Source organism: Pelobates fuscus, chromosome 4 (genome assembly GCF_036172605.1).
Source record: "Pelobates fuscus isolate aPelFus1 chromosome 4, aPelFus1.pri, whole genome shotgun sequence".
Lineage (NCBI taxonomy): Eukaryota > Metazoa > Chordata > Amphibia > Anura > Pelobatidae > Pelobates > Pelobates fuscus.
In genome coordinates this window covers 68,370,646-68,394,704 of record NC_086320.1, presented here as the reverse complement: position 1 = coordinate 68,394,704, position 24,059 = coordinate 68,370,646, and the positions used below count along the sequence as shown (strand labels likewise).

General features: G+C 39.9%; 2 protein-coding genes across 4 annotated transcripts in view; one reads left to right on the top strand and one right to left on the bottom strand.

Annotated features, from left to right (window-relative positions):
• Positions 1-22,531, top strand: part of WWP1 (WW domain containing E3 ubiquitin protein ligase 1) — a 100,130-nt gene extending 77,599 nt beyond the window's left edge. For all 3 annotated transcript variants that reach the window (XM_063451274.1, XM_063451276.1, XM_063451275.1), the window contains exons 11-24: positions 81-135; positions 215-299; positions 1,118-1,246; positions 1,886-1,958; positions 7,339-7,410; positions 8,010-8,098; positions 8,582-8,741; positions 10,037-10,170; positions 10,251-10,391; positions 16,325-16,445; positions 18,999-19,103; positions 19,673-19,769; positions 20,783-20,855; positions 21,603-22,531. In XM_063451274.1, the coding sequence (XP_063307344.1) occupies positions 81-135; positions 215-299; positions 1,118-1,246; positions 1,886-1,958; positions 7,339-7,410; positions 8,010-8,098; positions 8,582-8,741; positions 10,037-10,170; positions 10,251-10,391; positions 16,325-16,445; positions 18,999-19,103; positions 19,673-19,769; positions 20,783-20,855; positions 21,603-21,702 (1,434 nt within the window). In that variant the 3' untranslated portion in view covers positions 21,703-22,531. The remainder of the gene's footprint in view (positions 1-80; positions 136-214; positions 300-1,117; positions 1,247-1,885; positions 1,959-7,338; positions 7,411-8,009; positions 8,099-8,581; positions 8,742-10,036; positions 10,171-10,250; positions 10,392-16,324; positions 16,446-18,998; positions 19,104-19,672; positions 19,770-20,782; positions 20,856-21,602) is intronic.
• A 173-nt stretch (positions 22,532-22,704) lies between these two features.
• The window catches only part of RMDN1 (regulator of microtubule dynamics 1), a 31,063-nt gene continuing 29,708 nt past the window's right edge, over positions 22,705-24,059 (bottom strand). Inside the window, exon 10 of the mRNA XM_063451277.1 lies at positions 22,705-23,556. Within this exon, the coding sequence (XP_063307347.1) occupies positions 23,512-23,556 (45 nt within the window). The 3' untranslated portion in view covers positions 22,705-23,511. The remainder of the gene's footprint in view (positions 23,557-24,059) is intronic.

Below are 24,059 nucleotides of genomic sequence, written 5' to 3'. Positions count from 1 at the left end.
TTTTTAACTATAGGAATGCTAGTAATTTTTTATTACAATGTTCTTTTTTTACATTGTTATAATTGATTTTCTTTGTGTAGGCTTCAATGCTGTCAGCAGAAAATGATCCGCTTGGGCCTTTGCCACCAGGATGGGGTAAGAGATTACAAAATAAGGTTTTCCGTTTTGGAAACCCAAATTTATAAAACTAAAGTAAATTTCCGGTTTGTTTCAGAACGAAGGGTGGATTCTACTGATAGAGTGTATTTTGTAAATCACAATACAAAAACAACACAGTGGGAAGACCCTCGAACTCAAGGGTGAGTATGAGAAGCATGACTGCAATCAATTCATATTTTCTGTTTGGTGGGAAATACATTTTCAGTGACATTTCTTCATTGTAGTTTTGAGTTTTTCAGATAGTTAACAGTGTAAATTCTCAGAATGGCTAAGTGAATTGGTTGGAAAGCAATATTTGTACCAACCCTTGTTAGATTGCTGTTTTACCCTGTTGTTATTTCATGTAATAGAAACAGTAGTTAATATTGTAAGCGTTTCTGTTTATTTTTGTTGTCAATAATCCATGGACACTCGCCAATTCTGATCTTTGGTGAGCTGCCACATTTAAACACTTTCTTTTACAATATAGAGGACATCAGACCTATTTATTCAATACTTATGTGTTTCAGACAATCTAATGCGATGTCCCGCTCATCTCACATAGTACTGTACATTGCTATGGCTTGATTATTTTTAAACCTATAAACCAGTCCTGATCTCCGTGCGCAGTGGGTGGGATATACAAGGGAAGACATCTTGGATTAAGGACGCCTCTGCATTATGACAGCTGCTAGCAGTGCACATGGGGACAGGGAGAACGTTACACAAAGTACTGTAATGTGCACATTATCAGCATTGAGGGATATAAAATGTTTTATATATATATATATATATATATATATATATATATATATATATATATATATATATATTTCCTCTGTTTTTTTCCCTTTACGTAGACCAAGACACTGTCTCCATATAAATGGAAATGCGAGAACAATACACTTTTTTTTTGTATGAGTAGAACATTATTTTGTAGGTGAATAACTGGAATTTCTCCTTTTTCTTTTTTTTACAGTTTACAAAATGAAGATCCCCTTCCAGAGGGATGGGAAATCCGCTATACAAGAGAGGGAGTCAAGTACTTTGTTGATCACAACACAAAGACAACCACTTTCAGTGATCCACGTACTGGGAAATCATCAGTGTAAGAAACACACAATGTTTTGCAAAGGGCTTTTTATCATACTTCATAAGCAAATGATCCACAGTATTGGGGAATGCACACTTCAGCAAAGTAGACAATTAATTGTCATTGTTTTGCTGGCTGGAGCCATGGCATTTTCAACTGCAAGATATTTAAGCCCTTCTTGACATATATATTTTACACTTGGAGTTTGTAATCTGGGCCTTACAGCTTTTGTACGTCTACATTCCCCTATTTCTCTGCAAAAAAATTATGGAAACTATAGCCAGTAGCAGCAGGAGAATCAGAATTGACACTGTGCTGAGTACATGCTTAGAAAGTTAAAGGAACATTCAAGACCCTAGACCACATGCCTTGCAAAAACTTCTCAGTGAGCTGCATTGGGAAGCCTGTGATTGGACATTCACAGAAAATCTGGGACGGGTTGAAAGGGGAGGACTTGCAAAGGTTTCAGACAAGAGAAATGCAGCTTTTGCAAACCGTTTTAGATATATCCCCAATGAAATGAAATCATTAAATGCATTGTTTATGTTGAGTTAAATCTACTAAACAATGATGTTTTAAATTATGAGGGTGGGGTAGTGGACTGTTCCTTGCCTCTGATTTCTTTTTTTTTTTTCTTTTTTTTTTTTTTTTCAGAACAAAAGGTCCACAAATTGCTTATGAACGCAGTTTTCGGTGGAAACTCGCTCATTTCCGTTACTTGTGTCAGGTAATTGTGTTTGTAATGGATTGACGTGTGGCCAAAGAGGAAAGTTTTCCCAAGCCTTTCCATAATATAATGTACTATTTATTGTGTAAACATAACCTTTCCATGCTGTGCAAGCATAACCTTGCTTTTGGAAGCACTTTTCCACTTTTGATGTGCCTCCTCGTCATGTTGCAGGAATGTTAAGTGATTTATATGGAGCTTGAAATGAGAAAAAAAATTAAGTTTTTTAATTCCTACTAAATTTTAAAATAAAAAAATACTCTTGCAAAGGAAGCGTGTGTGCACACATGTCAGCAGTTGCTGGCTCATTGTACTGATTAAGTTTTTAAAGGTCTCTTATTACCCATAAGTACACTTTAACATCTTTTATAATTTCTAAATAGGCTATGGAAATAAAAATGTGAAACTTTTACCAGTTCTTTGAGTGTGTGAAGGGAAACTGTAACTTTTTAAGATTTTAAATGTTATCATATTTATTTACTGAAGTGATAATTTAAAGTGAATTTCAACTTTAAAGTGAAAATTGCAGGATTTTAAATAAATGTCAGCTATGCTTTCAGTTGAGCTACTCTGTCATTAAGGCGGCACTGTTATGCCGAACTAACCTTTCTCCTATTGTTTCCTCTACTCTTTCTGTCTCAGAACCTGTTCTTCATTTCTGATCTAGTTTTCTTTAAAACAGAAGTATATATTTTTCCTACACCGTTATATTGTATAAATGTACCTTTCTTCCAGTCTACTGCTGCTGCTGGCTCTGCCCCTGATCTGCCTGCTTGGCTGACATAATCAGAAGTGTTGATCAAGGCCAATCACAATGTTTTCCCATAGGAAAGCATTAGATTGGCTAAGCTTGCCAAGGAAGCAGATCAGGGTCCAAGCAAACACAAGCCAAACACAGCCCTGGCTAATCAGCATCTCCTCAAAGAGATGTATTGAATCAATGCATCTCTATGAGGAAAGTTCAGTGTCTCCATGCAGAGGCTGGAGACACTAAATGATAGTGCTGCACACTGTATAGCACTGCCCCAGGAATCAACTCTAGTTGCCACCCGAGGAGTGGCCAGTGGAGGTATCCCAAGGCTGTAATGTAAACACTGCCTTTTCTCTGAAAAGACTGTGTTTACTGCAAAAAGCCTGAAGTGAATGATCATACTCACCAGAACAAATAAGCTTTAGTTGCTCTGGTGACTATAGTGTCCCTTTCCTGTGTCGAAGAGTGAATATTGTGGGAAAATTTTCTGACACAGAAAATTGAGCCAACTTAAGCTCCTCTTTGGCTCAAAGAAAGTCAGGCGTAGGAAAAATACTTAAGACAAAGTAGTCCCTATTTTGACTTGTGTTTTAAAGAAAACTAGATCGGAAATGAAATAAAGAAGGACAGATTCTGAGAGGAAGAGAAGAGGAATCAATTGGTGAATAACCTAAGTTTAATTATCCACTATATTTAACAAATGTGTTTCTAAAGTATTAAATAACATTAAATGTAAAATTCTACATCGCTTTATTTACATCTATACTGGAATCAAGGCCTCCATGTTGTCTCCTTCTCAATCATTACTATTAGCTCTGACCTGTGTAGCTATGAGAGAAACAATGAGGGGATTTATCAGTGTCCTTAAAATTCTTTCTTTTTTGGAGGGTTGAAAAATCTCATCCATTTTATTAAAGTGTTTTAAAAGTGGTGTAAAAAGAGGCCCCTTCCTCCTTTGCATATATGCCAATAGGTTTCTGCCCCTTCTCAATTATATGTTATCTACTACAAAAATACTGTGCAAATATTCTGCCTTACGTTATATACCAAGAGAAAAAAACCTGAATGCATATTGCGCAAAAAAAATAATATATAAAGATACAAAATAAAAAACCAACAAAGTCATAAATAGTGGAAAAGATCAGAATAGAGAAACAAATTGTTCATAAACAGATTTTTCAGCACTGTTTTGTAGGATCTTCCCAGATGTTTGTTTCTAAATTTCCAATGCACTGTGTGTCAGGACTGAACATGGTATCGATGTATGTTTCTTACATGAAAACAGGGCCGGTGCAAGGATTTTTGCCGCCCTAGGCAAAAAAAAATTTGCCGCCCCCCCATATGTCCAGCCCACCATGTGACATCACAATGCCCCGCCCATATGCTCTGCCATATGGGCCAACGCCAGTCTTCACAAAGTGTCTTATCTGAAAAGACAGTGTGTTTACATTAAAAAGCCTACAGGCACAGGCTATAGACACCAGAACCACTACATTATGCTGTAGTGCTTCTGGTGACTATAGTATCCATTTAATGTGAGGTAAATTAGAGATTAGTGCCACTAATAATATATTGGATTGCCTACTTACCACCAGATGAGGACAAGAGGCTGATGATGGGCTCAGTCTGGCTCCACAGGTCTGGTGTAGAAGAGGCTCTCTGGAAACTGTTTTTAACAGTGCTCACAACAATTAACGAACAGGAAGCAGCTCCATTTTTTAGGGCCCCTTACACAGCTCAAGGTCTGGGCCCCCAGGGGGCATACGCCTACAATGCCCACCCATAAATCCACCTACATGGCCCATCCATGAGTTGGGGATGTTGTATGTGTGCAATTTGTGTAAGGGATGTAGTGTGTTTATAGGGGATGTAGTGTGTGTTTGCGTGTAAGGAATGCATTGTATGTTTCTGTGTGTGTGTGTGTGTGTGTGTGTGTGTAAGGGGTGCAAGGTTTGTTTCTGTGTATGTAATTGAATGCAGTGTGTGTCTGTAAGGGGTGCATTAATTATGTAAGAGAACGTAAGGGGTGAATTGTGTGTTTCGGGTGTGTCTGTGTGTGAGTAGGAATGCATTGTATGTTTCTGTGTGTGTGTGGGGGGGATGCATTGTGTATGTGTGTAGTGTAAAAGAGAAGGTTTGTGGGGTAGGATAGGGACTGAGATGGGAACAGCTCTTTCTTTTTTTTAAAAAAATTCATAGTGCTCTCCCCTCAATTATTGATTTCCCCTTCCCTTCTGTCCCTCCGTGTTCTCCCCTTCTGTCACTTAGTGCTCTCCCTTAGCCCCCTGTCCCTCTGCAGTCCCTCTTGGTGGTCTGCTCACTCCCCCCTTAGTGGTCCTCCCTCTCCCAAACCCCTTAGTGGTCCTCCCTCTCACAAACCCCTTAGTAGACCTTCCCCTACTCCCCCCACCCCCTTAGTGGTAATCACCCTCCTCCCCTCTCCTTAGTAGTCCTCCCTCCTTACCCCCCTTTGGTGGTCCTTCCCCCCCTTAGTGGTCCTTATCCCCCCTCCCCTATTGGTCCTTATCCCCCCCTCCCCTAGGGTCCTTATCCCCCCCAACCTCCCATAGTGGTCCTTATCCCCCCTCCCTCCCTCCCCTAGTGGTCCTTATCCCCCTCCCCTAGTGGTCCTTATCCCCCTCCCCTAGTGGTCCTTATCCCCCCTCCCCTAGTGGTCCTTATCCCCCCTCCCCTAGTGGTCCTTATCCCCCCCCTCCCCTAGGGGTCCTTATCCCCCCCCAACCTCCCATAGTGGTCCTTATCCCCCCCTCCCTCCCATAGTGGTCCTTATCCCCCCCTCCCTCCCATAGTGGTCCTTATCCCCCCCTCCCTCCCATAGTGGTCCTTATCCCCCCCTCCCTCCCATAGTGGTCCTTATCCCCCCCTCCCTCCCATAGTGGTCCTTATCCCCCCTCCCTCCCATAGTGGTCCTTATCCCCCCCTCCCTCCCCTAGTGGTCCTTATCCCCCCCATCCCTCCCCTAGTTGTCCTTATCCCCCCCATCCCTCCCCTAGTGGTCCTTATCCCCCCCCATCCCTCCCCTAGTGGTCCTTATCCCCCCCCCATCCCTCCCCTAGTGGTCCTTATACCCCCCCCATCCCTCCCCTAGTGGTCCTTATACCCCCCCCCCCCCATCCCTCCCCTAGTGGTCCTTATACCCCCCCTCCCCTAGTGGTCCTTATACCCCCCCTCCCCTAGTGGTCCTTATACCCCCCCTCCCTTAGTGGTCCTTATACCCCCCTCCCTTAGTGGTCCTTATACCCCCCTCCCTTAGTGGTCCTTAAACCCCCCCTCTCCCTTAGTGGTCCTTAACCCCCCCCTCCCTTAGTGGTCCTTAACCCCCCCCCTCCCTTCGTGGTCCTTATACCCCCCCCCTCCCTTCGTGGTCCTTATACCCCCCCCCTCCCTTAGTGGTCCTTATACCCCCCTCCCTTAGTGGTCCTTAAACCCCCCCTCTCCCTTAGTGGTCCTTAACCCCCCCCTCCCTTAGTGGTCCTTATACCCCCCCCCTCCCTTCGTGGTCCTTATACCCCCCCCTCCCTTCGTGGTCCTTATACCCCCCCCCCCTCCCTTCGTGGTCCTTATACCCCCCCCCCTCCCTTCGTGGTCCTTATACCCCCCCCCCTCCCTTAGTGGTCCTTAAACCACCCCTCCTCCCTTAGTGGTCCTTATACCCCCCCTCTCCCTTAGTGGTCCTTTAAACCCCCACCCCTCTCCCTTAGTGGTCCTTAACCCCCCCTCCCTTAGTGGTCCTTAACCCCCCCTCCCTTAGTGGTCCTTAACCCCCCCTCCCTTAGTGGTCCTTAACCCCCCCTCCCTTAGTGGTCCTTAACCCCCCCTCCCTTAGTGGTCCTTAACCCCCCTCTCCCTTAGTGGTCCTTACCCTCCCCTCCTGCCCATGTAGCGTGGCCGGGCGGCGCGGAACGCGGGACAGGAACCTTTGTTTCCTGTACCCGGCCGCCGGCGGAATGACAGGAAATGCTCACTGAGTGAGCACTTCCTGTCATTCCGTCGGCGGCCGGGTACAGGAAACAAAGGTTCCTGTCTCGCGTTCCGCGCCGCCCGGCCACGCTACATGGAGAGACCGGCAGGAGGGAGCGCTCTGCGCTTCCCTCCTGCCGGTCACAAACCCGGCCGCCCTCCATGCAGCAGTGCTGCTCCGCCTGGGGCTTGCTAAATCGCTCAGGCGGCGCAGCATGAGGAGGCGCAGCGGGGACAGGAATCCGGCGCCCCCTGGTAAGTTGCGCCCTAGGCGGCTGCCTAGGTCGCCTTACAGGTGGCGCCGGCCCTGCATGAAAACGTAAAAGAGGTTAATGGAAGTTCTAGGTGATGCAGCGGCTTTAATCAGCTGTGTGCTAGGGATTCAGGATTTGCTGCAATAAGAAAATGGAAAGTATAGGCTTTCTTGTAAGCTATATTTTTCTTCCAGCTGCAGCGTTAATGCAGGGAGAGCACCATTGCAGTAGCTAGTGTATGCAGAAACATTACAGTGAATTACAAGGATTCGATTAGGCACATCACATGCATATGCCAGCGTTTTTCATGGTTACACTATATATAACCTCAGGTTCTGTTTAAAATCTACCTTCAAATCTTTTGAAAATAATCATTTTACATCTGTTTCTACAGTCAAATGCATTGCCAAGCCATGTCAAGATAACCGTATCCAGGCAGACACTTTTTGAAGACTCCTTTCAGCAGGTACACTATACATTAACAATGTGATGAGATACCATGGTTTTTTGTTTGTTTTTTGTTTTTAATGCAGATATGTGTCTTACTGTTGCTTACGGTTATTCCCACCAGTTGTCAAAATAAATGGTATGGTGTAGAATTATGTGAAAGTAAAGAAATTGCTCAGTTTGTACTGGACACATGCTGAGCTACTTTGAGACTCCAATACCTGTAATATTCTTACATTTAAAATACTGTGCAAGTAAAATAAAAAATGCCTCTTATAGCCCCGGGTACGTAAGCTCATTCTAATCCCTTCTTTACATGTTCCATAATATAAACAAATTATACATTTTCACCTTATGCACATTCTATTTCTCTTTTCTTGGGTTTATTTACCTCATAAATAAAGCACATTCTAAAAGATCCGTGTCACTGTCTTATACTCTCTGTGCTATTTATTTATTTATTTTTTTCTATTCACCTTTCGGCTAACTCATGAAAAAAAAAATATTTAGCGTTTGTGGCATTGCAATGTTCTGATACTGAAGTGTGAAGACATTATTTATCGACTGCCTTTCCAACCAGATACGTTTTTTAAATTTGTTAATTTGTTTCATCTGTAGATCATGGCGCTAAAACCGTATGATTTAAGAAGACGGCTATATGTAATGTTCAGAGGGGAAGAAGGTTTAGATTATGGCGGTCTGGCAAGGTAACTGTTTGCTTTATATGTTTTAACTTGGCATCTATGTGATCTGCAGTTTATTTTAATTTGTGGGAAGTGCTGGCTGTGGCAATATATATAGCCTAATTAATCTGGAGTCAAATGGCCAAATAATTCTCCCGTCAAATACAACAAAAGTATTTCTGAATTATATTAAATTGGACTACGGGGGGGGGGGGTGAATCTAGCAAAGAGTTACATTGCTTTTAGAGTGGAGACTGCTGTTGTTGTATGGCAGTTTACATTGACTCTTGTATAAACTGGCTAGCTATATACGTTACATACGTGTTGCTATTAAATGTTACTTCAAGATGCATTTGCGCTTTTTAATAATTACAGCCAATGTAAGATGATTTGAGCAGTTGTGCTTATAAACCCTTGTGTTGGTGCAGACATTTTTAGTGCTCTGTATTGTACATTTTGTCCTTACTGCGGTTTCTTACTGGATTCATTGTCTGTGCTTGTTTGCAGAGAATGGTTTTTCTTACTTTCTCATGAAGTGCTGAACCCGATGTACTGCTTGTTTGAATATGCAGGAAAGAGCAATTACTGCCTGCAGATTAACCCAGCATCAACGATCAATCCTGATCATCTCTCCTATTTCTGCTTCATCGGACGCTTCATTGCTATGGTTTGTAGTCTTTCATATATAAAGGGAGTTACTGCATATTGTGTATATAACATATGATCCATCCTGGAGACAATGAGTACAATTCAGTGTACAGTTCAGGTTTTATAATAATCCTTGAGATTATTCCCTGTTATGATCAGCTAGACTAGTACACATATCACCTCTGCAGTCTTGTGGCCCGTAATTAAGTACGCACGGGGTATACACAGGCATGCTCCAGAACGATACCTGCCTCCATTTTAATGATGGTAGCTTAAATAGCTGCCTTACAGGACTGTGACTCCCACGAATCTCAGCCAGCATTGGGGCATTAATCCTCACATCAAGGCTTAAAATTTAAAATCTTGCCAGACCTTAAAAATTACTTGTCACTGTGCCTGGAGGGTGCCTGGCACACTCACCACAGGTAAACTTTTACTTGCGAGTGCTACATTTTTACTGGCTGGTGACGAGTGGGAAATTTTGAGCCGTGCCCAAAATGTATCTAACACCCTACACTACACATTTACTCCTATAGAACAAAAATTAACCCCTACATTTAATTTCCCATTAACCCCTGCAATAATCCTAACCGAAAAATATAATGTGATATAAAAGATGTATAATGGTGAAGGTTGTTTAACTGGAATATAATGACAATTTGAGGTTTGTGTGTGTTTTTTATATATATATATATATATATATATATATATATATATATATATATATATATATTGCGTGAGTTACGATTTGTGGGTGCCCATTATAAGTACACAAAAGATTGAATGCCATATTTCTCATGAACTATTTACAGAATATCCGTGATTATACATTTTAGATATTGTCTTGTACAGTTTTATTGTACTATTTAATTCATGTATCACTTTGAATCTAATGAATTAGAATGTAAACGGCTATTCTTTTTACATCAATATGACGCTCTGTGTAATAAGAGTGAATGAGCTGTATATTTGAGTTGCATAATGTGTTTGAATGAAAGAGAGCAGGAAGGAATACACGTTTTTACGATTTATCTTTTGTGACAAAGGTAAGTTGGTGTCATGGTAAATGCAAAAAAATAAAGACCATAAGAGAACTTTAAAGAAGGAACTTTAGAGAAGGATGTAAAGAAACAGGAAAAAAAAAATCACAAGGGGACTACGGAAAAGGAAAAAAAGACACCTCTTAACGCGTTCCACACTTTTCAGTCCCTAATAATTTAGACTACCGTCTTTGGATAATACGATATTCTAAAAATAAAACTTTGGTGTAAAGCCACTCAATGCACTAACTGATGGTTTTGTGTTCTTCTTTAGGCCTTGTTCCATGGTAAGTTTATTGATACAGGATTTTCTCTCCCATTCTACAAGAGAATGTTGAGCAAGAAACTCACCATCAAAGACCTGGAATCCATTGATCCAGAGTTCTATAACTCCCTAATATGGATAAGGTTAGTAAGTAACAAGATGTGTCTTCCCAGTAGCAAAAGCTGCTTAGCAGATGGTTGCCAACATTATTTGTCATTTGCAGGGACAATAACATTGAAGAATGTAACTTGGAGATGTACTTTTCTGTGGACATGGAGATTCTGGGGAAAGTCACATCTCATGATCTCAAACCTGAAGGATCCAATGTCCTTGTTACTGAAGAAAACAAGGAAGAATATATTGGGTATGATTAAATTTTTATATGTTTTTAAATCTCAAAAAGACTGAAAGAGATAAATATTTAAAATTATTTTGGCCTGTGTGGAAGTATCATGTAACCTTCATAGACTTCTATTTATCTTCATCTAAGAAACTGTCATACTACTTTAAGGGATAGAATTATCCTTGTAGGGAGTATACCATACAAAGTACTAGTGATTATCAGCTGGGCCTAATCGGGATTATGTTGTGTCATTTCTGAAGCTTGGGAAGTCTGCCTGTAGCATTAAAGGGACACTAGTTACCTGAACAACTTTAGCTTAATGAAGCAGTTTTGGTGTATAGAACATGCCCCTGCAGCCTCATTGATCAATCCTCTGCCATTTATGAGTTAAATCCCTTTGTTTATGAACCCTAGTCACACCTCCCTGCATGTGACTTGCACAGCCTTCCATAAACACTTCATGTAAAGAGAGCCCTATTTAGGCTTTCTTTATTGCAAGTTCTGTTTAATTAAGATTTTCTTATCCCCTGCTATGTTAATAGCTTGCTAGACCCTGCAAGAACCTCCTGTACGTGATTAAAGTTCAATTTAGAGATTGAGATCCAATTATTTAAAGGTAAATTACATCTGTTTGAGTGTTTTTTTCATGCAGGCTCTGTCAATCATAGCCAGGGGAGGTGTGGCTAGGGCTGCATAAACAGAAACAAAGTGATTTGACTCCTAAATGACAGTGAATTGAGCAGTGAAATTGCAGGGGAATTTAAAGGTTCTACTCCATAAGTCACATATTACTGTTGACACTCCTGCTGTTGGAGACTATAGCTGTTTAAATGGATGCCTATCATGGCACTTCTTCTATCAGCTGGATTGCCTAAGGTCCGCAATCCCTGGTAAAGTACATGTGATAATTTGAAAGCCAGAGATGTGTACGTTTTTTGTTTTTTTTTTAAATCATCTTGTTAACCATCTTTTTGAGAGCTCACAGATGCTTGATAGACCAGTTCATTATATATTTTTTTTATAAACTGGCTCCACCATTATCTACCTAGAATTTCTCTGGGCCTTTGACTTGTTTTTCATTCTGTGCAGCATCAGACACATGTCCATATAGCACTTTCCTGTTTATAAATGGGTAGTCTTACATGTATGTCAAATACGGTAATCTATAATATATTATACAGGGTAGCCCGTAAATCCCTACCCAACTATATATCTTATATATCCAGTGTATCTGTGTGCTGGATGGGTAGGGACTTATGGGCCACCCTGTACATAGCAGAGTTCCGTTAGGGATGTCATAATGCATTGCGTTTAGCTTTCGTAGAAGCAAGTCTTTTTGGGGGGGCAGGGAGATGTGCTCGTTGAAGTCACTATCATTGTATAGCAGATGTTCTTTGAAGAGATGTTGTTTACTTTTATACTTGATGTATTTTAGTCAATTTAACCCCTTAACGACGAGTGACGGACAAGGTCCGTCACTCAGGGGAATGCGTTAACGCCGAGTGACGGACCTCGTCCGTCACCCGTTAAAATTAACCCCAGATCGCCGCAATCGCGGCGATCGTGGGGTTAATGGTGCTCCGGTCTGCCTCTGCATTAGAGGCAGACCGGGAGCACCGGATCCGGCTGCCCCAGTACATGTGCCCGCTCTGACAGCATGCCAGAGCGGGCACATGTGCTGTGTATACTCACCTCCGCCTCCCTGCACTTCCGGGTTCACTGTGAAGTGCAGGGAGACGGATCAGTGTTGATCCTGCCCCCTGGTGACAAAAAATAAAATGTATTTAAAATCCCACCCCTCTTTACCCCCCCTTTACCCATTTTAATAAAAAAATAACCCCTTCCCTGCCAATTGATCACTGACTACAGTGATCAATTGGCAGGGATTACATTTTACTATGATCTGATTTTTTTTTTTTTAACCCCTGAGGGTTAATTCTTTTTTTTTTTTTTTTTTTTTTAACCCTCAGGGGTTCAATTTATTTTATTAATTAATTTAAATATTTTAAAACTATAAATTTAGCTAGCTGGGGAGGGTGGAAGCTAGTGGGGAATTGGGGGATTTAGTATTAGGCTAACTTGGGGTTAACGTTAAAGGACCACTCTAGGCACCCAGACGACTTCAGCTTAATGAAGTGGTCTGGGTGCCAGGTACCTCTAGGATTAACCCTTTTTTTATAAACATAGCAGTTTCAGAGAAACTGCTATGTTTATAATGAGGGTTAATCCAGCCTCCAAATCTTCTAGTGGCTGTCTCATTGACAGCCGCTAGAGGCGCTTGCGTGCTTCTCACTGTGAAAATCACAGTGAGAGCACGCAAGCGTCCATAGGAAAGCATTGTAAATGCTTTCCTATGCGACCGGCTGAATGCGAGCGCGGCTCCTGCCGCGCATGCGCATTCAGCCGATGACGTCGCGATCAAGATGGAGAGGAGGAGGAAAGCTCCCCGCCCGGCGCTGGAAAAAGAGGTAAGTTTAACCCCTTCCTCTCTCCAGAGCCCGGCGGGAGGGGGTCCCTGAGGGTGGGGGCACCCTCAGGGTACTCTAGTGCCAGGAAAACGAGTATGTTTTCTTGGCACTAGAGTGGTCCTTTAAAAAAAAGTTTAAAAATAAGCTTTAAAAAGTTAAAAAATTAAGTTAAAAATAAAGTTTTTAATAACGTTTAAGTAAAAAATTTAAAAAAAATAAACCCTTTACCCAGTCCAAATAAAAATTAACCCCTTCCCTGCCAGTCGATCACTGCCTACAGTGATCAAAATACAGATCACAGTATTATATTGCGATCTAATTTTTTTTTTTTTAACCCCTGACGATTAACTTTTATTTATTTTTTAACCCTCAGGGGTTAAATTTATTTAATTAACTAATTTAAATATTGTATAATTAAATATTTTGCTAGCTGGGGTGGGTGGGAGTTATGGGAAAATGGGGAATTTACTGTTAGTGCTGTTTACTGCTAGTTAGGGGTTAACGTAAAAAAAAAGCTTAGAAAAATGTTAAATCTGTAAAAAAAAAAGTTTTACGAAAGTTTAGGAAACTTTAAAAAAATGAATAATCAAAACAAAAGTTTAAAAAATAGTTTTAAAAAGTAAAAAAATACATTTAATAACGCTCATTACCACTACACCTGGTACAAGCTAGCGGAAAAATGATCCCACGCCAAGGTTCAAAATATGCCTTTTGAAATACCCTGGGATGTCTTCTTTAAGAAATGGTATGGCTTTATGGGGTATTTGGTTTATATAGCCTGGTAAAATACTCTAAAATGGGACATGGGCACAGCGTAAAAAATTTAAAGTTTGAAAAAAAATGGAATGGCTGTGTCCCAAATGTGCCCCTCCGATGTCCACATATACCTGGCAAAGGTACATACGGGGGTATTTTTGTACTCAGCAGACATAGCTGAGCAACATATGAAGTATTATACAGTGGTAGTACACATAAGGTTTGCAAAATATACTGTGCAAACTCACTTTGTGTGTCAAAAAGGCAGAAAAAACGCTTATTACCACTACACCTGGTACAAGGTAGCGGAAAAATGATCCCACGCTAAGGTTCAAAATATGCCTTTTGAAATACCCTGGGATGTCTTCTTTAAGAAATGGTATGGCTTTAGGGGGTATTTGGATTATATAGCCTGGTAAAATACTCTAAAATGGGACATGGGCACTGCGTAAAAATTCAAAATTTAAAAAAAAAATGGAATGACTGTGTCCTAAATGTGCCCCTCCGATGTCCACATATACCTGGCAAAGGTACATACGGGGGTATTTTTGTACTCAGCAGACATAGCTGAGCAAAATATGAAGTATTATACAGTGGTAGTATACATATGGTTTGCAAAATATACTGTGCAAACTCACTTTGTGTGTCAAAAAGGCAGAAAAAAACGCTTATAACCACTACACCTGGTACACGCTAGCGGAAAAATGATCCCACGCTAAGGTTCAAAATATGCCTTTTGAAATACCCTGGGGTGTCTACTTTAAGAAATGGTAGGCCTTTGTGGGGTAGTTTTAATTTAAAACCTGCAAAGATGCTTGGAAATTGCACATAGGCCCGGCGTCAAAATTCAAAGTTCGGTCAAAACTGATATGGCTTGGTCTCCTATATGGCACTGTAGCTTCACAAAATAGTGCCATATACATACAATGGGGGTGTCCTTTTACTCAGAAGACTTAGCTGAGCATAATTTGGGGGGTTTGAACTTAGTGGCACACATGAAATATACAAAATGCCCAGCAAAAATGCAATCCGTATGTAAAAAATGCACAAAATTATTTGTTACCACATACTTTGGCATGTAATGGTAAAAAAATGGGGCATGTTAAGGCACAATATGCACCTTATGAGATACCCTGGAGTGTCTACTTTTACAAATGGTAGGCCTTTGTGGGGTGTTTTTGAACAGTCAAACTGTTATAATACCCCAAATGGAAGCATAGGCTCATTAAATCCTTCTCTCAAAATTCTACAGTGAATACTGAAAAGGACAGGTCTCCTGTATGGCACTGTAGCTTCACAAAATAGTGCCATAGACATACAATGGGGGTGTCCTTTTACTCAGAAGACTTAGCTGAGCATAATTTGGGGGGTTTGAACTTAGTGGCACACATGAAATATACAAAATGCCCAGCAAAAATGCAATCCGTATGTAAAAAATGCACAAAATTATTTTTTACCACATACTTTGGCATGTAATGGTAAAAAAAATGGGGGCATGTTAAGGCACAATATGCACCTTATGAGATACCCTGGAGTGTCTACTTTTACAAATGGTAGGCCTTTGTGGGTTTTTTTTGAACAGTCAAACTGTTATAGTACCCCAAATGGAAGCATAGGCTCATTAAATCCGTCTCTCAAAATTCTACTGTGAATACTGAAAAGGACAGTTCTCCTATATGGCACTGTAGCTTCACGAAATAGTGCCAAAGACATACAATGGGGGTACCGTTGTACTCAGCAGAAGTAACTGAACACATAATACAACTTTGTACAGGAATAGCACACACCAACTTTACAAAATACACATGAGAAGTTCTTTGTTATAAGTTTGTGTGCGAAAACCCCCAAAAAACACAATTTTACTCCAATATTTAGCAGAGGTTGGCGGTAAAATGGCTACGTAGAAAGTGTCAAAACAACCTTAGGTAAATAGCCTGTGGTGTCTACTTTATATAAATATATACTTTTGTGTGGCAATTTTGTTTTCTTTTATGGCTATTAGGCTTACAAGACAAACATACCAAATTCTAAAATCGCTCCACATAAAAAGTTTATTTTACTCCTTGTGCTTTGTGACCTGTAACTACCAAAAAAAACGTAAAATCCCAGACACATTATATATTCTGTAATTCAGAACAACTAAATGAATTTATTTTTAATTACTTTCCTTAACCTGCACTAATTATGTACACATTATTATTGCAAAAACTGTAAAAAAAAAAAACACACAAAAATTCATTTTTTTGCACATTTCTGTATTTTTTTTTTTATAATAAATAAGTATATATATATATATATATATATATATATATATGTTATATCAAATTAAAGCCCTTTCTGTCCTTTAAAAAACGGTATATAATATGTGTCGGTGCAATAAATTAGTAAAATGCAAATTGCAGTTGAACGCAAATAGCAAAAAATGCCGTTGTCATTAAGTGAAAGACAAGCTTCTGAAGCTCTGTCCTTAAGGGGTTAATCTGATTTGTAGCTTAAACACAGCTAGAGGTCAATCAAAATAAACTGAGAATGTTGTGTATCAGTGCTATTTATTCAGTGTATTTGTTTTTATAAGCTGGGCTTCTTGCAGTAAAGCAGACTCTCAGATCGCTGTATAGATGATTTTTGTGTATATTACTATATAAATAGCTTTTTACAGACTCCTGTAAATCACAAATGAAATGTACAGGAAATATTGTGAACACTTATCTCTCCCCATTCTTTTTTTAGGCTAATGGCAGAGTGGAGATTCTCACGTGGAGTTGAAGACCAAACCAAAGCATTTCTTGACGGCTTTAATGCTGTCGTCCCACTTCAATGGCTGCAGTACTTTGATGAGAAAGAGTTAGAGGTTCGACAAATACAAATGTACATATATACGTAAATCTATATTTGTGACAATGGGCAAGAAGACTAATGCATCTAAGCAGTAACCGTATTAGTTGATTTATTTTGAAATACAGTTGTTTGAAAGTAGCACCTAATCGTTTACATACATTTAAGTTGACTACAAAAAAAAAACACAACTTTTATCGGTTTCAACTGCTGCAATGTACTTGCCAGGGAGTATGGTCATTTTTAGATCATATGCAAACCCCACCTTTTTTCTTGATTCTTGCACCAGTAATGCCTGGTTATCTATCTCTAAAAATAAAATGTGCTGCCAATCAGAGTGCAGGTACATAATGTGTTCCCCCATAGACATAGAATACATAGACGCCGCACGTCTATGGAATTCTGTGCTGAGCGGCGAGAAATGCGGCGGCCATCTTGGACCGGTCGCCGTTCTACTGAAGCTATTGAAGAACACTTGGAAAGCCCATCTCACTAAAGTTAAGTGAAGGACTTGGGGCACTTAATACCCCTACACACACAGTGTTAATACCCCTATCCCTAGTCCTTAATACCCCTACCCCTACAGTGTTAATACCCCTGTGCTTCTTGTAGGGATATTAAGCACTGTGTGCTGGGATAGGGGTATTAACACTGTGTGTGTAGGGGTATTAAGGATTAGGGGTAGGGGCATTAATGACATGGGGTAGGGGCATTAATGACATGGGGTAGGGGCATTAATGACATGGGGTAGGGGCATTAATGACATGGGGTAGGGGCATTAATGACATGGGGTAGGGGAATTAATGACATGGGGTAGGGGTAGGGGTAGGGGCATTAAGGGTTATAAGTGCCCCAAGTCCTTCACTTACCTTTAGTGAGATGGGCTTTCCAAGTGTTCTTCAATAGCTTCAGTAGAGCGGCGACCGGTCCAAGATGGCGCCCGCATTCCTCGCCGCTCAGCACAGAATGCGGCGTCTAGGTATTCTCTGTCTTTGGTGTTCCCTAAAAGGAGGGTTCTTGCAGCATCTAGATCCTGGGTTGGTAAAGCTGTCATAAAAAAAAATAATCGGTTCCGATTATATTGTGTAATTTAAAGGGACACTATAGTCACCAGAACTACAACTTAATATAGTTGTTTTGGTAAATATGGTCAGTCCCTGCAGCCTTTTTGCTGTAAACGCTTAATTTCAGAGAAATGCTCCCTAGGGACACCTACAGTGGCCATTCCTCTGATGGCCACTAAAGATGATTCCTGGGCAGTGCTGCACTGTGTGCAGCACGGATGTTCAGCATCTCCACCCTCTGCATGGAAACACTGAACTTTTTTTCATAGAGATGTATTGATTCAATGCATCTCTATGTGGAGATGCTTATCGGCTAAACCGGTGTTTGGCCCTGCCCTCCTCCTTGGTGATCTCAACCAATCCAATGCTTTTCCTTTTCCCTAAAATCATGAATTGTTGCCCTTCCTCCCAAGTAACTCAAATCTAACAGACTCAATTTTTTCAGTGACATGTTTACCGTCCTAGACTATACTAACCCAGCACGATATGGATATTCATTACGAATTTAATGTCATAACGTTTGTATATAACTTGCTTGTAACATTCACAAAACACATTTTGAAATGTATATGCATCCTTAAAATGTTTCCAGTGCTCTTAATGTTGACATCCAGGTACCAGATTGAGACTGGCATCTAAAGATGGACCTTTTGTGGTTACAGGATACATTTGTTAATAGGGGAGTTAAAAAGAAATGAGAAAACCGTTCAGCCTGAATGTTTATTCACTGTTTGCCAAGTTTCATCATGATGAATTGTGCAGGGTGCAAGTTGCTGATACAGGGATAATGTCAAGTTTTTCTGAGCTTAGCACCCAATTATAAAATGGTAATCTAGATTTACCAATCAAATGCTACACAATCTATAAGAATAGCTACTTCCCGAGTTGTATCTACAGGAAGGTAAACCTATCCATCATCTACACACTGATAAGCAGATTTAAAAAAATAATAAACTTTAACACTACAATATGGAGACTGATACTTCTACTGCACTCAGTCTAGAATGCTGTGTGACATTATGCAGAGTCCACCCCATACTTCTATTAGTAACTTCAGAAATTGTTTGCTGCTTAACCCCTTAAGGACACATGACGTGTGTGACACGTCATGATTCCATTTTATTCCAGAAGTTTGGTCCTTAAGGGGTTAATACACAAAGTAACATGGTTTCATAACTTATTGTAGAGTTGGCCAAACGTCCAAACCAAGACAGCGTGTTTTATAGGTGGAGACAGTACTGACGGACTATTAAAATGTGGCTCACTCACAGTTCAAGTCTGTCTGTTTGCATTAATTTGTTGTATTTCATTTTCTGAATAACCTGATTCATAGCTAAAGTGACCATACCAACACATGTATCCTGCAGTACTGTAATGATTTCTGTATGGTCACCCTGTCTGTGCATAGCTAATGTAGATCTCGCACTACACTAGTAACCTGTATATTGAGCTTCAATGCAAGAATTTACTTACGTGGAATGTGAACAGCATGTGTGATGTCTTAGGTGATGCTCTGCGGAATGCAGGAAGTGGATTTATCAGACTGGCAGCGGAACACAGTGTATCGTCATTATACACGAAATAGCAAGCAGATCATTTGGTTCTGGCAGGTAATCTATAACTGATTAATAACTATTCTAAATACTTTAGTTCATATAAAATTGTCTTTTGCATGGGTGGCTATTGGTGTATCACTTAATATTCAATTTGCCATAGATTAGTGTTTATAAAACCTCATAACTTGACCTTAAAGAAACACTTTAGTGCCCTAAATAATTTCAGTTAGAGGTGGACATTAAAAATGGGTTACGCCAAATGTTGGTGTAGAAATGCTAAACAACACTAATAAGTAATAAAATATTGTTTACAGAATAGTCCTTAATTTGATTGATAGCAAAATTTCTGATAGCGGAGGTGCGCTATTCTGTGATATGAAAGGACAAGGATGGCAAAATAGAGATGTCATAGAATGGCTGCCATACATGTAGGGATGCTGATTATGGAAATGGAATGGTATCTTTATTTTATTTTTAGAGCTGTATATATTCTTCAGTTAGAATGCTTCTTAAAGTTATCTTAAATGTATTGTTGCTGAACAATTTGTCATGTGTTAAAATTTATCTCAGTATACAGAAACTGTAAGAAAATTTACAAATGGAAATCAACTTTTCTGTTTCAGTTTGTGAAGGAAATGGACAATGAGGTGCGACTTCGGTTACTCCAATTTGTCACTGGTACCTGCAGGTTACCTCTGGGCGGATTTGCGGAGTTGATGGGTAAGTTTAAGCCTTTGCTTATGGACTGATTACTGTTGGATGGGCCTGGCTGAATGCTTTCCTAATTTCAGATGTTCCACTTTTTTAGTGGTGTGACAGACCTTCTCTGTTATGGGGTTTGTAAATTCATTTGACATTAAAACTGTCTGCAAAGCAGTGCTGTCTGGAATCATTAAACTATATTTTAAAAAAAAAAAAAAAATGAAATTGCCTAATGATGGCTGACTGTTTTTGTGTAGTTGGGGGTGCTTGATTATAAAATTAATTGAATTTAAAGTGGACTGTAGAAACACTTATATGCATTGTAAAACTTGGTTTGACTTTTGTTTTTTATATATAATAAACATTTTGCTATATAAGCCCAGGTATTCAGTTTCTCTTCCCAAACTGCAGTGTATTCCTCTCTCATGTAATACAACTACCGGTATATGTTAGGTCAAGTACAACTGTAGTATCCTAACAGGCTGTGTAGCAGAAGTTATTGCAAGTTGCAGTTCCACTTAGAGCTGTACAGAACACATTTATGGTTTATCCAATCTAAGTGAATTGTGCTATGCTGTAGCTTTGCAGAGCTCTAAGCTCTGTATTTCCATTGAAAGCTATTGGATCACTAGCATACGCTAAACAATGTCCGGGGAGGTACCTTATTGTTTTTTTAGGCTGTATTTATGACTGGGTTGTTCCTTTTGCACATAGGATACAACCAGATAGGCATCTCCTCCACAAGTTTGAAGGAGTGACTCCTGCAGGACGAGCTCTTTAACCCCTTAAGGACCAAACTTCTGGAATAAAAGGGAATCATGACATGTCACACATGTCATGTGTCCTTAAGGGGTTAAAGATAAAAGGGCCACTCTCTCCCAAAAACCCTTGGTCTTTTTTTTTTCATTTTGTTCTTTTCAAAGAGCCTGCAGTGCAACACTGAATGTTACTTTGTGTAAAAGGACTGCTAAGCGTATTGTTTTTAAGATTTCTGCTGGGAAAAGTTACATATAATAGTTTTTCTAATCTAGGGAGTAATGGACCTCAGAAATTCTGTATTGAGAAAGTTGGCAAAGAAACATGGCTGCCAAGAAGTCATACATGGTATGTAAAATTTTGATCACCTTGTAATGTGATGGTTGAAATAAACATAAACCAGTACTGTGAGACAGGTGTGGCAGAATGAGGAAGGGTTAGTGTCACATGGTTGGAGGAGGGAGTGTTACATGGAGAGGTAAGGTAAATGTGATGGGGAGGGGGAGACTGGGTGGGGACGACGCCGGAGGATGGGGGTGTGGTATAGTGTGGAGCAGGGTCATAGACCGAGGACCCGACATGTTAGTCTGCCTTAAGGCGATTTAGAGAGCTGCCTCTGCTGGGCCACAAATAGTCATTGTAAGCCGCAGGCTTCATCTCATTAATATGGTTATAGTTCCTGGAGTCCCCTGGTGCCATCCTTCCATTCAGCATCAAACTATTTTTATTTTTATTTTTAATACTAAACAAAAGTTCCCAGCAGCCCGTCTCCTCTAATGTTTGTGGAAATAAAATATTAGCCTGAGTAGCAGCTGACCACTATCAGCTTATCACAGCACCCATTACTGGTATGAATTAAAGCAAGTGTATAATCTGTTTTAGCCATACCTTTAGACAGGGCTGTGTTGTGGGTAGCCAGGGGGATCCTTAGTGTTAAAATGTCCAGAAATGGCTCACACTGCATGGAGGAATGTTGCTTTGGGATGAAATAGTGGTAGTGCCCGCAGTGTCCCTTTTAAGAGTTCTTGGGTAAACCATCTTCATTGCTCTCTGCCCCAACTTGCACAACATCTAACATCTCCCTTTCGTTCACAGTTTCAACCGTTTGGATTTGCCTCCCTATAAAAGCTACGAACAGTTAAAAGAGAAGCTGCTTTTTGCAATTGAAGAAACTGAAGGTTTTGGCCAAGAATAAATAGCAGCTGTGTCTAAGACGCACACAATGCTAAAGGACATCTGTGTTCTGTCCAGCCAAGTAACATTGCACACTCTTACTTGTATATAAGCTGTTTAGTCTGTACAGTGATCTTTCTGAAACTAATGCGTAGATATTTCTGTTCTTCCACATAGATATGCAAAACACTTTAGCCTTTTCTATTTTTATTTATTTCCCCTTCAAATAACAGAATAGATAAAATAACTTTAATTTTAAAATGCTGACCGAAGACTTTATTTTAAGATTTATATAACTGTGTATGTACTGAGAACTCTAGTTTTATAGAGTTGTAAGTATACAAAAAGAAAATCACAGCCATTGGAGGACTGGACCTGCTTTATTCAATAAGAAACACTTTGCGATCAGTGGTTTCCGTATACAACATCCATACCACAAATGATTATTGCATGGCAGCCAACAAATGGTGTTAAAGGCTAATGCCCAAAAAAATAAAAAAGACTTGATTAAAATATAAACTGCTGCTGGCTTTTTAAAGTGGCAGAAAATGCCCAGTTCTGCCCAATTCATGTATTCAGTGTGATAACTGGTGATCTCTTCAATGGTGCAAATATAGAGGAGCTGTGAGTGGAACGATGTACCGGTGTAGGTAGCAGTGTTCAAATTAACCCTTTAGCAACAAGGGTTCTGCCTCACACAGTTGCAGAGTGGTGTTAGCACCACGCACGCAGCATACAATCAATGTGGAACCACAGGCTTTTAGACTTGACAGGATGAGGAGTTGAAGCTGTCTAGTGTAAATACCAGGATTACATTGCAAACTTTTCAAAAGAAAATGACAAATTAAATTTTTTTTAATCTCAAATCAGTGTGTGGTGTAATTTATTTTTTTCCCCCAGACTGCATTCAAAGTGCTTATACTATAGTTCAGAATTTATCTTCTATACTTCTGCTTTCCATGAGTATTTAGTGCAAACACCGTTTTAAACCTTCACTCTTGAGGTAGAATTCTTTAATCATGAACAAATGGTCAATTTTTAGCATTCAGGCTGCATGTTCAAAACCTCTGCAGTGTTCACCCACTCATTAGATTATCAATCATCCTTTATTGTAAATAGATGTAAAATCCATTTGACACATTTTACTGTCTGTGTGCTTGTTAATGTTAGTCTATTCCTGTGTGTGCGAAACCAATTCAAAGGCAAATTCAGGGAATGAGAACCCCCAACTATTCTAAATCTCAATTCCCATGAGGTTTAGCCAACATTAAGGGCTGTATATTAGGGTTTCAAATTTAAAGATCTAACAAGTAAGCGATGTCTCTGATTTAGGTGAAAGCCTTCACAGAAGGCCAAAAAGTTGCTCACTTGTGTGGATCCTTAAATTTGGAGCGTTGACACACAAAAGGTAGTGTGAAGGACCATTCTTTCTTTTGTTGTACGTGAAACCAGATTCACAGTGCAGCCTGGGCCACTAACCAGAAACATGCATAGATAACGTGAGCTAATGTCTAGTCACATTCAGCGTAAAATATTCTTGTCCCATAACTGTTTATAGTTTGGCCTTTTCTAAATGTCATTTTCATTCAGGTGAATTTATATGGTAACATCTACATGAGTTTTTCGCCGATTCTGCCCTGTTTACTACAAACCGTGGAATGAATGGTGGAGCATCTCTGATGGTTCCAAAAGAACAAAGGTCAACAACGTCACACAATACTTTTGTTACTTTTATTTAGACACAATGCTAACAGATAATTATACCTTTTTATAATAAAAAAAAACCTGTATTGGTTGAATTAAAATGTTTGAGAATTTATCACAATTTGAATTATCGTCCCATGGACTTCAGTATGTCACTAGCTTCTTTGTGGACCTAAAATTGAAAAGGGAAAGTTGTTAACATTGTTGTCTTAACAAAACATTTATACAATGCAAATGTAACAGTTTCCACAAAAGCAGTATAACAATGTATTCCAACAGCCTAATTTTCTCTTCCTGGCTGATTTCCATGGCAGCAGCATCATTTATAGGTTGATCCTCAGCTGTAAGGACAGGAAGTTAACACTTGAGTGAGGGGGTACTATAGGGAGCTATAACTTTGTTTTCCCAGCACTAGAATTTCCTTTTAAGCTTTGGTACAAGCTTTCTGGAGAAAGTAAAAAAAAAAAAAAAAAAAGTTTCTTGAAATGTGGCCCAAATGTTATGGTATGAAGAAAGGGAGCAACTTCCTTAAATCCAGTAAGGTTTCTACCACTGCTTCTGACACTCATCCTTAGGAGTGTCTACCTCCCAAGATCCATGGCTTTTGCTCAATGTTCTTCGGGATGGGAAATTCAAACTTGACAGGTTGGAAGCTGAAAATGAAGGAAGTTCCCA